Here is a 13,639-nt window from a genome sequence, read left to right as displayed (position 1 = left end):
TGTCGTTGTCCAGAACAGGTACACCCAGTGAGTTAGCGACGGAATCATTACAACCCACACACACCTACACAAAAGGCCCATGCTTCAGACATCCCACCCCCATCTTTCCTGTCACACCAGTAAAATCTTAATCATACAGTATTTTATTTTGCCACATGTTAATGTGCAGCTTTTTTTGTCTTCATAAGTAGAATGGTAGGATGGATACACATCTGAACGCGTACACAAAACACTGTCCATGATTAGACTTTAATGATTGTGTGTTTCATAGCGCATCACATTATCAAGCCACTTTCTCATGAATCAGTCATTATTTTTCCACCCCATCTGTTATTGTATTTTCATCTGTTTACAGATTGCAAGGTTAAACTTTACACTTGCTTACTAAGGTTATATTCACATTACAAGCAGCATTGATCAATTCAGAATTTTTTTTTATCAGATCGGATCTGCATGACATGACTGTTCCCCGTGCACTGACCTGCGCTGTTCCTCGCCATGCTCTCCTGATGGAACGGTTAGACACTCGTCCATGTGACCGTGCAACAACCGCAAGACGTCCCCACCGATCAGGAAACCTGCGAGACAAACAGAAGTAAGGGAACGGTGACTTTTAAAGCGTGTCTACAAGCCGATTAGGTTTCAGCAAGGTCATAATATTAGTCATCTCTTTTTGCTTTGTGTCCCTCACCCTGAGCGACCTCGCTTCCCGAGCAGATGGGTGCTACACTCCACAGAGTCTGCTGGAAGGCAGCATCCACGTGCAAACTGCCACTGCCATACGACAAGTGCTAAAGAGAGAGAGAGCGAGAGAGAGGATGACAGGGAAGGATATGGATGTAAGAAAAACCAGAAAACACTAAAATAAACTCGCAGCGCTTCTTGCAGTGACTTACCAGGTAGCGCTCGGAGGACACGCTGACCAGGATGAGGTCATCACCTACACGCACCTTTTCCCCTTCTGACCGTTGCTTAGAGGCAGGATGTATAGTCCACCAGCACGCTTCACCTACACACAGACACATAAAACACACGTATGGAAGAGTATGAACAACATCACAGATCCATCACAGAGCACACACACACACACACACTTATAAACGTACAGTACACACACCGAGACACGTCTGTACGCATCTTAGATTTTGCTCACTAGTAAAAACTAAAAAAATAAGATACTTGCTTTAATCTGAAAACATGAAACTGTTTATAGTTAGTAGCTTTAAAAAAAACTACCTGTCGTGTCCTCCTGAAGTCCTACATCGAAGGCGAGTTTGTCTGTCGATGAGCGCGAGGTGGACAAACAACACAGGTACTGGATAAGGACAGAAGAGTGTACTGTAAGAAGCGTCAACTTTTTATCTCTGAAGAAAAACAAGCTATTATCCCAAATGTTTCAGGAACAATAACCTGAAACCACTCTGGTTTGATGTTCGCTTCTGTAGCTTCATACTTAAGCTACAATGCTAACATGGCTAGCTATGTAAACAACTTAAAAAAAAAATAAAAAATGTTTACACAGCCATGTCAGAAAGGTTTTTTCAAAATAACACAAATACTAATTCTCACAAAGTCTGGCTGCTTTAGTGTTTTTAGATCTTTTTGTCAGATGCTATTATGGGATACTGAAGTATAATTACAAGCATTTCTTAAGTGTCAAAGGATTTTTTTTCATGGACAATTACATTAGGTTTATAATAAGTCAATATTTACTGTCCTGCTTTGGCAAGACCTCTGTAATTCGCCTCGGCCTGCTCTCAATCACCTTCTGTTACACATCCGGACTGATACACGGTGGAGCAAAAAAGTATTTGGTCAGCCACCAATTGTGCAAGTTCTCCCACTTACAAAGATGAGAAAGGCCTGTAATTTTCATTATAGTTATACCTCAACCATGAGAGACAACATAAGAAAAAAAAAATTTTTTAAGGATTTTTAATGAATTTGTTTGCAAATTATGGTGGAGAATAAGTAAAGAACAAAATTTCATCTCAATACTTTGTTATTTTCCCCTTTGTTGGCAATGACAGGTCAAACGTTTTCTCCAAGTCTTCACAAGGTTTTTACACACTGTTGCTGGTATTTTGGCCCATTGCAGATGCAATGCAGATCTCCTCTAGAGCAGTAATGTTTTGCGGCTGCTGCTGGGCAACACGGACGTTCAACTCCCTCCAAAGATTTTCTATGGGGTTGAGATCTGGAGACTGAAATGCTTGAAAATGCTTAAAATGCTTCTTATGAAGCCACTCCTTCGTTGCCCAGGCGGTGTGTTTGGGATCACTGTCATGCTGAAAGACCCAGCCACGTTTTATCTTCAATGCCCTTGCTGATGGAAGGAGGTTTTCATTCAAAATCTCACGATACATGGCCCCATTCATTCTCACCTTTACACGGATCAGTCGTCCTGGTCCCTTTGCAGAAAAACAGTCCCAAAGCATGATGTTTCCACCCCCATGCTTCACAGTAGGTATGGTGTTCTTTGGATGCAACTCAGCATTCTTTTTCCTCCAAACACAGAGTTCTATTTTGGTTTCATCTGACCATATGACATTCTCCCAATCCTCTTCTGGATCAATTCAAACGGGCCTGGACATGTACTGGTTTAAGCAGGGGGACACGTCTGGCACATCAGGATTTGAGTCCCTGGCAGCGCAGTGTGTTACTGATGGTAGCCTTTGTTACTTTGGTCCCAGCTCTCTGCAAGTCATTCACTAGGTCCCCCGTGTGGTTTTGGGACTTTTGCTCACAGCTCTTGTGATCCTTTTGACCCCACGGGGTGAGATCTTGCGTGGAGCCCCAGATCGAGGGAAATTATCAGTGGTCTTGTACGTCTTCCATTTTCGAATAATTACTCCCACAGTTGATTTCATCACACCAAGCTGCTTACTTATTGCAGATTCAGTCTTCCCAGCCTGGTGCAGGTCTACAATTTTCTTTCTGGTGTCCTTTGACAGCTCTTCGGTCTTGGCCATAGTGGAGTTTGGAGTGTGACTGTTTGAGGTCATGGACAGGTGTCTTTTATACTGATAACAGATGGCATTAATACAGGTAACGAGTGGAGGACAGAGGAGCCTCTTAAAGAAGTTACAGGTTTGTGAGAGTTAGAAATCTTGCTTGTTTGTAGGTGACCAGATGCTTATTTTTCAAAGGAATTTACCAATTAATTCATTAAAAATCCTACCATGTGATTTATTGTGATTATTTTTCATTTTGTCTCTCATAGTTGAGGTATACCCATGATGAAAATGACAGGCCTCTCTCATCTTTTTAAGTGGGAGAACTTGCACAATTGGTGGCTGACTAAATACTTTTTTGCCCCACTGTAAGATAATCAATGCTTGGAGTTTGTCATGAATTTTTGGGTTTTTGTTCGTCCACCTGGCTCTTGAGGATTGACCACAAGTTCTCAAAGTGGGATTAAAGTCTGGGGGACTTTCCTGGCCATGGACCCAACATTTTGATGTTTTGTTCCCTAAGCCATTTGATTATCACTTTTGCATTATAATAAGGTGCTCCATCATACTGGAAAAGTTTTTTTCCGTTCTTGGATGTTTGGGAGAAGTTGCTCTTGGAGGATGTTTTTGTACCATTTCTTTATGTTCTTGGGCAAAAGCTCACTCCCTCGGGTGAGAAGCGACCCCACACATGAATGGTCTCAGGGTGCTTTACTGGTGGCATGACACAGGACTAATGGCACTCCATAACATTTATGGTATGCTTGTAATTATACTTTAGCAACATCTGACAAAAAAGTCTAAAAACAACAAACCAGACTTTGTGAAAATGAATACCAAAGCTTTTGGCCGTGACTGTGCAACTCGAATCATCCTAATCGCAAATTCTCACTGAGGAAGAACGTGACTCATCCTCGCTACGGCTGCTGCTACTCCTCTCAACAGATGTGACATGCAGTGTCGGAAATCACCTAAGCGAGTCTGGAGGCAATCCTGAGCACCTTAAATTAACTACATCAGCCTGTAAGCTCCAGTGCGAAGCAAACACAACAGCACTTGCTTTCCATTTACATTCACAGTAAAAGCTACTTATAGTAGTGTACGCTTCCCCAATGTACTGTTAAATAATTTAAAGAGAATTAGTAGGGTCAGGTTTTGTAGTTGGGATGTCAGGAGGTTGTGGTTCTAGATCAATACTGAAGATATTCACAGGGGTTAAGATCAGAGATCTGTGCAGGACATTCCGGTTCTTCTGCTCCAACCTTGGCCGATCATGTCTTCATGGAGCTTGCGTTATGCACAGATGTTCTTACAATGGAACAGGTTTGGGCTTCTTAGGTCCAGTAATGGGATTATAGAAACAATTACATTTGATAAAGGTGGACAAAGGGGTGTTCAAGTCAAACCAGGACTTTTGATTGTGCAGAATAACAGATCAGAGTTATGAGACTGAAAAAATATTTTATTTCTCTATATACGTAATCCTTTGCTACACTAATGCACTTATCCCAGCGTTTCACAAGGTAGAAAATTTTCATGTCTGACACACTGGCCTCCCAGGAACTCCTTTAATGGGACAAATACATGGAAATGGCTTGGAGCCAGGCGGTGTGGCAATAACTCCCAGCTGAGTTTCTGTAATATGAAAGTGGTGTTGGTCAGGAAGTTATCTGTTGATTTTCAAATATCAGGTTCTACTCCCTGAATATTAATCAGAAAGACTGCAGTGGGATCCAAACCACCCCAGCTGAGATAGTCAACTGAGATAGTTTACAAACCTACGACCATGAATGGGAAATTCATGCACCCTTCCAAATAAAACTTGTTTCTTTTGAAATGGCATGCAATTAAAATTCTAAAACAATTCGTAAAACAATTACGATATTGGCTATTTAAATATTTTTTTATTTAAACACTTACTCACTAACCAAATATTGCAATGCCTGCACTGCTGCATGACGACTTCTAGTGACGCAAACAGCGCTCGCTCACATACACACACACACACACACACACACACACACACGCTTGACTCACCATTCCGCTGTAGGAGTGCCTGAGTAAGACAGCGTGGCCGTAAAGAAGAGTCCGGTGACCTCCACCCTGCGCTGTCTAGAAGAACACACACACACACATACACACACAAAAGATTACAGAAAGTACAACATTTACATCGTTTCGAAAAATCCAGCCCTCTCAAGAGCTTCAGCAAACAGGAAAACAGTGTTTACCGCATACAGTATACACAGAGTGTATGGTCTGGGTGGGGAAAACAGATGCAGGTGGCAGTCATAACAGAGAGAAGATTTACAAATCCTCCAAAATCTTCAACCCAATGTTTATACAGTGCACCTGATAAGTGAGAACTGCATAAGGCACTTCAGAGGAGGTTCAAGATGCAGCATCTGCAGATGTTTCCCATCCCATCTGTTCAGCCAAACCACAAACTCCAGCTAACATCGATATGCTTTCACAAACACACACACACACATACACACAGACTGATATAATAAGGGACAATTGGGGATTAATTAAAACAATACTGAATCATGATTATTCTTCAGAACATTCTGTCTCGTGGTTGATGACAACAGCCGTGCTGAAACACTTAGTCAGATTACATGGATTTAACTGGCAGCATCAAAGAACAAAACAAAAAAACAAAAACAAAACGAAAAAGTTAGACCAATAGTACGTGAACAGTCTGCTACAGTACCACCGTGACGTAATCCTGACATGGACCGTTAACACCACAGTGACAACACTTTATCTTAAACGGACCCTCGTAAAAGTCTGTAAACAAGTCACTCTTTTTCTCTCTCACACACACACATAAACACACACAGCACATAATAAAAGATGCGATCGTGTCTCTTGCTATACATCCTACAAGAGGCACTAACAAGAAAAAAGTTGTCTAATAAAGTTTCTTTTTACAGTTACTGTATACCAGCATCCCAAACACAAAATGCATTAAATGCACTAAATTATACTGTATAATTGTACCAGTCCTTGTGCATTTCTACAACACTTTTTTTTTTTACAGTATTTATGTTAAAAAGTTACCATAAAAGTGTTTTAGATTTTCCATACTACATCTATCTGAAATTTCCGGTTGTCAAAAGGTCATGACCTTTGGTGGCGTTAATTTGGCAATGTTACTAACGTTGGGACGACGATGGTATTAGGTTGTTTTATGAACGATAGAATGACTTTGATGAAATGACTGTGGAACAACGTTGACAACATGATGAACACAGTGTTGCGAAAACAATGTTAACACCAAACCGATGGCCTGAGCGGGACTTACAGTAACGTCTGGGTTCTGCAGTAACAGCACTCAAGCTCAACAATGGACCGCCAATGAGTAAATGCAGGTTTTGTACAGCAGTGTCATGACAACAGTAAAGCATCCTGAGACCAGTCATGTGTGAAAATGCTCCTTAGCCAAGGGCAGATTGCTCACTCTCAATTTTGCCTAAGAACACAGCCATGACTAAGGAACGGTACAAGAGAGCACCTACTTCCAACCATCCAAGAACAGTCTGGTGATAAACAATGTCTTTTTCTCCATGATGGGGCAGCTTGCCATAAGGCCAAAGTGATAACTAAATAGCTCGAGGAACAAAACATTGAAATTTCAGGTCCGTGGTCAGGCAACTCTTTAGACCTTAATTGCATTGATGTAGTCAATCCTCAAGAGACTCGTGGACAAACAAAAACCCAGAAAAACTCCAAGCATGGATTACGCAAGAATGGGCTGCCATCAGTCAGGATGTGGCCCAGAAGTTGATTGACGGCATGCCAGGTCTTGAAAAAAAGGGACAACACTGCAAATATAGACTCTTTGCATAAACTTCATCCTATAGTAACATCTGAAAAAAAAAAGATCTAAGAACACTAAAGCAGCAGACTTCAGTGGAAATGAATGTGTGTTATTCTCAAAGCTTTTGGCCACGGCTGTACATAGCAACAGGAGTCACGGAAATTCTAGACAACAGCAATTTACTGAAATATTAAATCGGACAGCAGCCAAAATCTGTTTTGCGAAACCGGACGCCGTGCAAACACCATATTACAGCAGAGTGATTCCAGAGCCAAGATACAGCTCACTAAAATATTTCTGAAAGATAATGAAACAGAGAGGTAACATTACAACACCAAGAGATCCGAGAGATGAGATACAGTACGCACACTGTGTCCGTCCCAATCTCAGATCAGGATTATTTACCCTGATGGAAACTTAAGAGCTCATGGATGTGGTGGGACTTTGTGTGTATGGATGATAATCATTTAGAGCATGAATGCTCCAGGTTCAAATATTGTTGTTTTTAAGATTGTTAAGATTAGTTTAAGGTTTAACGTTATCTCAATTCCACTTCTTAAAAGTCATTCTATCAAAATTAAAACGTTATAATACAATACATCGCTCATCTGGTGTTAAGGTTCCTGTTGGGACATTTCACCAATGAGTTCTTATAATTAAAGATGTTGTCTTCTGCTGTTGTAGTCCAATCCCCTCTGACCTCCACTTTTCATCCACACAACTGCTACTTGTTCTTTCTACATTTAATTTTTATTTTGCACAGTTTTGTATAAACTCTACGGAAAACCCCAGCTCAGCCATTTCTGAAACATTCAAACCAACACCAACTACACGAAAGTCAAAGTCCCGGAGACGACATTCTCTAAAGTGCTTGACCTTAATGTTTTTCGAGGTTTTTTCCGCATTGTGCTGCTGTTACTGTACATGACTGGCTGACTCAACATCGCTGTGGTGTCACAGAAACTCAGAGAATGATATGAGTGACATATGAATGACTACAGACAGATATACACACAGACACACAAAGACATACATACACACACACATATACACAATCTTACCTTCATCATGAATTTCTGCATGGCATGAGAAAAAAAAAGTATAAGTATTGTTAATGATGGAAAAATGTAACATAGTTGTGATAAATAATCACCAACTTAGAAAATGTGACTAAAAAAAACAGTACAAGTTCATGAGTGGGGTTTTTTCTGTTTACCCCAAAAGCTCATTGACAATGTTCAAAAATAATAAAAAATAAATCTGGCTGATTGACTATTTGGTGAAAAAGGAAATTTATTTTAAATATATTTCTTGCTTAAACATAATTTTCAATCTAAACAACTACATTAATGATATGGATCTACAGCTTTATTTATACTTTAGGCTTCTCTGATCGACTTCAAGCAATAGAACGTGTATAATTTCCCCTAGCCTTTGCACTAAAACGGTGTTACTTTATGAGCTCATTAGACTCATGAGCATTTCTACATCTTTACTGTTTTGTTACAGTATTGTCTTTAAAAAAAAGGGAATGGAAACTTGGACAGAAACCATTAGAAATTGGGACATCTTGGGAAAAAAAGGGATAAGTGCAAAGGCGTATAGTAGCAAGAGATATAGCAGGGTCTGTCTGATGACCGTAGACCAAAGGCCATGTCTTGGAGACTACACAATCCCCCATGATATATAGTTATATCCCAACCCTATTCCTATATCCATTAGTCTTTGGGTGACGCTCCCATCACCACCTCCTCACACTTGCATGAGCTCACAGACCCCCTCGATTGGCCAGCCATGCTATAATTGACCCCTCAGGAGCAGGGCCAACGTTCTCCCAAGACTTCAGCTTACAGATGGCCGTAGCATCACCCGAGGCTCGAACTCATGATCCCCAGATATGCAGATAGGGCGAGCGATTTTCTGTTGGCCCACTCGCATCAGCACACCTTGTGGGATTTTAATTGTTTTCTGAGTTCGACTTCCACCTCGAGTCTGTGTGTGGTTTGCATGTTTCCCTCAAACTTGGTTGGGTTTCCTCCGGGTACTTAGGTTTTTCCCCACCAAAGTCCAAAGACATGCAGATTTGGCTAATGTTCACAAATTGTCAGTCATGTGTGAATAGACGTGAAATTTTATACACAGACCATCTGGATTTGTTCTGTTCAAGGGCACCTTTCAATCTACCTAACCTTGAACCTAAATTCCTAAAATGTTCAGTCTTGTTAAATTGCATGCAGCAGTGACTGTCCTTTCTTCCACTATAATTAAAAAGTAAAGTCTACTGTAGTAACAAGTCAGAACCAACCATGAGAGTTGCTTTTAAAAATTGCTTTTAGCTACCTAAAGCTAATAATTAAAATTCAGAGATTCAGAGATGTTTATGCTCCTAAAGACATGCCTTCTGTGGTCTGTGACCCTCAAACAGACCCTGAGCGGGGCAGACAGGCAGCCATGCCGCCATCTGTGAAGCGAGTCAATAACGTCAAGAAGTGATACAGAAATAAAGAGCAAAGGCAGAAAGCAATGTGATTTAAAATACACCAAGCAATGTAATGCAACATGAAAGCATCAAATCAAGTGATATTGGTACAACTTATGGTCAATTTTAACATGCTGACATGAAGCTGGTGCATTCCCAATTGCTCTGATCCACTTCATAGAGTGACAGTTCTTTTCAAAACCCTTGAGGGTCACGCTAAACTCCTACAAATGGCGAGTTTGTACGTCTTTTCACATTCAAGCATCAATAAGACACCGGTGAATGCGAGTTCTTTCTGAAGGAGATATTCGTGTTCAATCATCATCTCTGTGTGCGTCTGACACCTCCCATAAATCAGCCACCTGCAGGTTTCTGCAAAAAAACTGAACAAAATCATCAGGACCTCTCTCTGATTTGTAGAGAAATGTGTGGGTTTTATACTGCCTGGCCAAAAGGAACATCACCGTTTCAGAAGGGCCAATTTGGCCTGCATTAAGCACCGGAAACATTTAAAGAGATTAGAAATTACTGGAAATGGGTTAACCCTCTATGGACTGTGTTGGACCTTCAACTTTGTGGAAGAAATGTAATCAGAAAAAAATCATGATAAACGGCATAAAACTGACAGTTGAAATCTGTATGTTGAATAGTGAGAGCAAGACCACTTTCATATACACAATTGCTTGTACATTTGAAGCAATTGAATCATCATCATTGACCCAACTCTGGAGGCAGTGTTATGATCTGGGGTTGCTTCATTTGCTCAGATCCAGACTCAACAACGTCATGTGGCAATAAAACAGTCAGCTGACAACCTGAATGTACTGAACGACCAGCTTATCACATCTGTGGAGTTTTTTCTTCCCTGGCATATTCCAGGATTCAATGTATGAAAGTGTTTTTAAATGAGCATGAGGAATCATTCTCATACAAAGCTAAAAGTGGTTGATGAAATCGTAGCAACCTTTTTTGTGGCCAGGCAGTATACATGTTTTAAAACTACGGTAACGTGGTCATTTGTGTGGATATCACACCAGCATTGAGCTACAACTAAAGCCCTGTACCAGCAGGACACTGAGGACCAACATGGTGAGAAACTGCTGCAATCCTTAACAGACTGCATGTGTAGTTATCTAATGTTAGCTCAGCAAAGCTCTACACACAGATACTCAACTATACACACAGTATGTTTTATTGGTAGACATTTGGAGGACGTAGCTCAGCAATATGAGGAGTAGAAGCTACTCACTGACGTTCTAGTTGAAATGCAAAAAGTAAGAAATCTATGGTAGGAATATGTCCTCCTTAAAGAACTCAGTATATACTCAGATTCTTAATGAGTAGGCGTTATGCCCATTTGCATTCAGTCCAGATCAGGTTGATGAATGATGTAGAATGTAAAACAAAAATGGGAGGATTTATGGAAATTATCTTCAGACAATATTCTGGATATTTTCTCACAAGATAAAGTGTATAACAATTTGGTTTACTAGATGATGTAGGAGGGCGGTCAAGTCAAATCGAGACTCCCCCTACTGCAGTAATGCCATTGTCCCAACGTTTCACTAGTGCTTGATTAACATCAAGTTAGAAAGTCTTCCCAGTATGCTGGAGCTATGATCAGACAGCCTGCTTCATCTCCCAGGACCTGGCCTCCCAGGAACTCCATAAATGGGCCAAACATGGAAAAAAAGCTTGGTCAGGACTGTATGGAGACTGTATACCCTGTAATGAGTTCCTGTAATTTGCAAGTGGTATTGGTTAATCCTTGTGTGCACAATTCCTATATATGGATGTCTGCAAGTTGAGAACAAGTTGTTCATCGGCATTCCACTCGCTGAATGTTCACGGGAACGACTGCAGTGGGCTCTGAGCGACCTCGGCCGAGATCGACAGTCATGGACCTGCTTTAAAACGCTTGCATGTTTTACTGCGGCTAAGAGTCGCATCACTATAGAGTTCTTGAAGTCTTCTATAAATATAAATTGGTTTTCACCCAAAATGTCATCACAAGTCCCAGTTTGACTTGACCTCCCATTGTATGTACATAAGGCCAGATTTTTTGGTCAGCCCAGTGCTTATTTTGTGTTAGACGGTCCACAGGAGACACATCTCAACCTACTGTAAAGCTAAGAACCCAGCTTGCCTGACAGCATGTTGCTGCTTTCCTAGAGAGGTCATCTTTGATTCAGAATATTGCCTGAAAGACGAACTGTGAGGTGAAGAGGATTGTCAGAGCTGAGTGATGAGTTGCGTGCTTAAAAATGCAAACATACCCATTTTTCCACATCTACTTGCTGTGGAAATGACGAGAGGCAAAACAAAGAAGAGGCAAAACGTAATAGGTTTAAATTCCAACAACACTTTTAGAGAAACAGAGAATGGGCTCTGTCAGTGAGAAGGCATGCTGAAGGGCTCAGAGAGGCAGGGCTGAGGTCACATCAAAGCTCGAGACATAAAACATTAACATACTTTTAGAAAGAAATGTGCTAAACCTGGCTTTTGAGGTTTCACTAAGGTGATTTTGTATCCTTTGGTAGATACTTTGGTGTATTCTTTAGTGAAAAAAAATGAGTTCGAAAAAACCTTGAATCAAGGTTAGCGATATTTAATTTTAATTCTTAAATCCTGGTAATATTCTGTAATTATTATTATTAACAGCATTTGTCAGACACTCTTATACAAAGCGACTTACTAAATTGCTTAATTTTTACATCCTTGGATAGCTTCTTCTTATTATTATTATTATTATTTTTATTATTATTATTACTACTACTACTACATATTTTGAAAGAATATTGCCATAATTGTTTTGCATTTATGTGTATATCATTTGTAAATTAATACCTACTACTGTATTTTATATTAAAATATTTTTTATATAATACAATATAATATAATATAACATAATATAAAATAATATATATAAATAATGTAATATAATATAATATACAAATCTACAAACATGAATGAATTTACTCTATTAACTTACTCTTATTAAAAGCTATAAAGGTTTCGCTATTAAACTAAAATAATTTAAAATGCTGACCCCAACCCTGCTGGAATCAGATACCCCGATGCCACAGCCATTTCTTGGCAACAACAACTGACAGGGTCATCAAAAGCAAAACAAAATATTTATAATAAAAGAAATCAATATACAGTATAGATGAGAAAGAACTTACTATCATCATGAAAAAAACACTTTGATGAAGTCAGGATGTACTGTATATTCATCAAAGCAACACAAAAGGTAGTAGGTTATTTAAATAAGTGATAAAAACAGTTACTTTCAAAGCATGAATGATGGTTAGTATTTGCAACAGATTATGAGGCAGATTAATTGCTTTTGAATAAAAAGTTGCTGCAGTGAAAACGAAGCATATGAACAGGATAAAGAAATAGGCAAATTTTGTTGAAGTAATTACTGTATGTCACATACGACAAATGTTAATATTAATGGGAATCTGTAAAGCTGGATAGTGACGGAGTTTCTGGCAAATACACTCTGGCAAAATACCAAATGTACTTACTGTAAATCTGTGTGTAATCAATCAGCCAGGATGTTTGAGATGAAGTGCTTGCTTTTTTAAATTTCCTACCGGATATATGATGATGATGATGTACCACAAAGAGTGGTTTACGAAAGAAACCACTGTGGGTGACTCCATACACATCACTCCAGTCAGAGTCATACTGTATTTTTAAACCTTACGCTGATTCCATTTTAAACACTTTGTAGCTCATAGACTTTTTGTAGGATCGTGATAATATACATTTGCGTAAAGTTTAAAGTTGGGGAAGTTCTCGAAGATAAAAATCTATTAATAAATCCCAGGAATCTATAGGAAAATCCTAAAAACCTTTGTTCTGTTATTACCTTTCAACAATAACAGCTTAACAATAGTTTACTGGCTCTAGGTTAATATAAAGAACAGTTTTTCTTTATTGTTGAAATAAATACCAAAAATCCTAAAAGCCTTCCAGAGTTTACAATATCCAGTGATAGAACGAGGTTAAAAGATGGCGGACATCGCTCGTTCTTTTAACATTAATCGACACAACCATCGGCACGATTCTAAACAACACGTTACTGTAATATACTGTGTAAAGCCTATTGTGTTAGTATCCTAGTACATAGACAATGTTTCAAATTGGACTTACGAACGTGCTCTCGGAACAGTACTATAGTAGAATTTATGATGCCACCAGTAATAAAAGTTGGCAAAATCACCACCAGACTGTACTTCAAATTTCATACAGTACCTACCACACTGATGTGCGCACAGCCAAAACATTTAAATCAATTTTATTTTATTTGTGCAATACTTTTCACAGTGGTCATTGTCACAAAGTAGCTTTACAAAAACATTTATGGAA

At 39.4% G+C, this 13,639-nt stretch overlaps 1 protein-coding gene across 1 annotated transcript in view; it reads right to left on the bottom strand.

Moving 5' to 3' along the window:
* The window catches only part of ryr2a (ryanodine receptor 2a (cardiac)), a 146,971-nt gene that overhangs the window by 115,893 nt on the left and 17,439 nt on the right, over window positions 1-13,639 (bottom strand). The window contains exons 4-10 of the mRNA XM_053510837.1: window positions 11,536-11,556; window positions 7,842-7,856; window positions 4,992-5,066; window positions 1,237-1,315; window positions 897-1,009; window positions 692-791; window positions 482-578 (exon numbers count right to left, since the gene is read on the bottom strand). Coding sequence (XP_053366812.1) covers window positions 482-578; window positions 692-791; window positions 897-1,009; window positions 1,237-1,315; window positions 4,992-5,066; window positions 7,842-7,856; window positions 11,536-11,556 — 500 coding nt within the window. The remainder of the gene's footprint in view (window positions 1-481; window positions 579-691; window positions 792-896; window positions 1,010-1,236; window positions 1,316-4,991; window positions 5,067-7,841; window positions 7,857-11,535; window positions 11,557-13,639) is intronic.

Source organism: Clarias gariepinus, chromosome 14 (genome assembly GCF_024256425.1).
Source record: "Clarias gariepinus isolate MV-2021 ecotype Netherlands chromosome 14, CGAR_prim_01v2, whole genome shotgun sequence".
Classification (NCBI taxonomy): domain Eukaryota; kingdom Metazoa; phylum Chordata; class Actinopteri; order Siluriformes; family Clariidae; genus Clarias; species Clarias gariepinus.
Note: the sequence above shows the minus strand (reverse complement) of the source record. Positions and strands in the feature narration are given on the sequence as shown.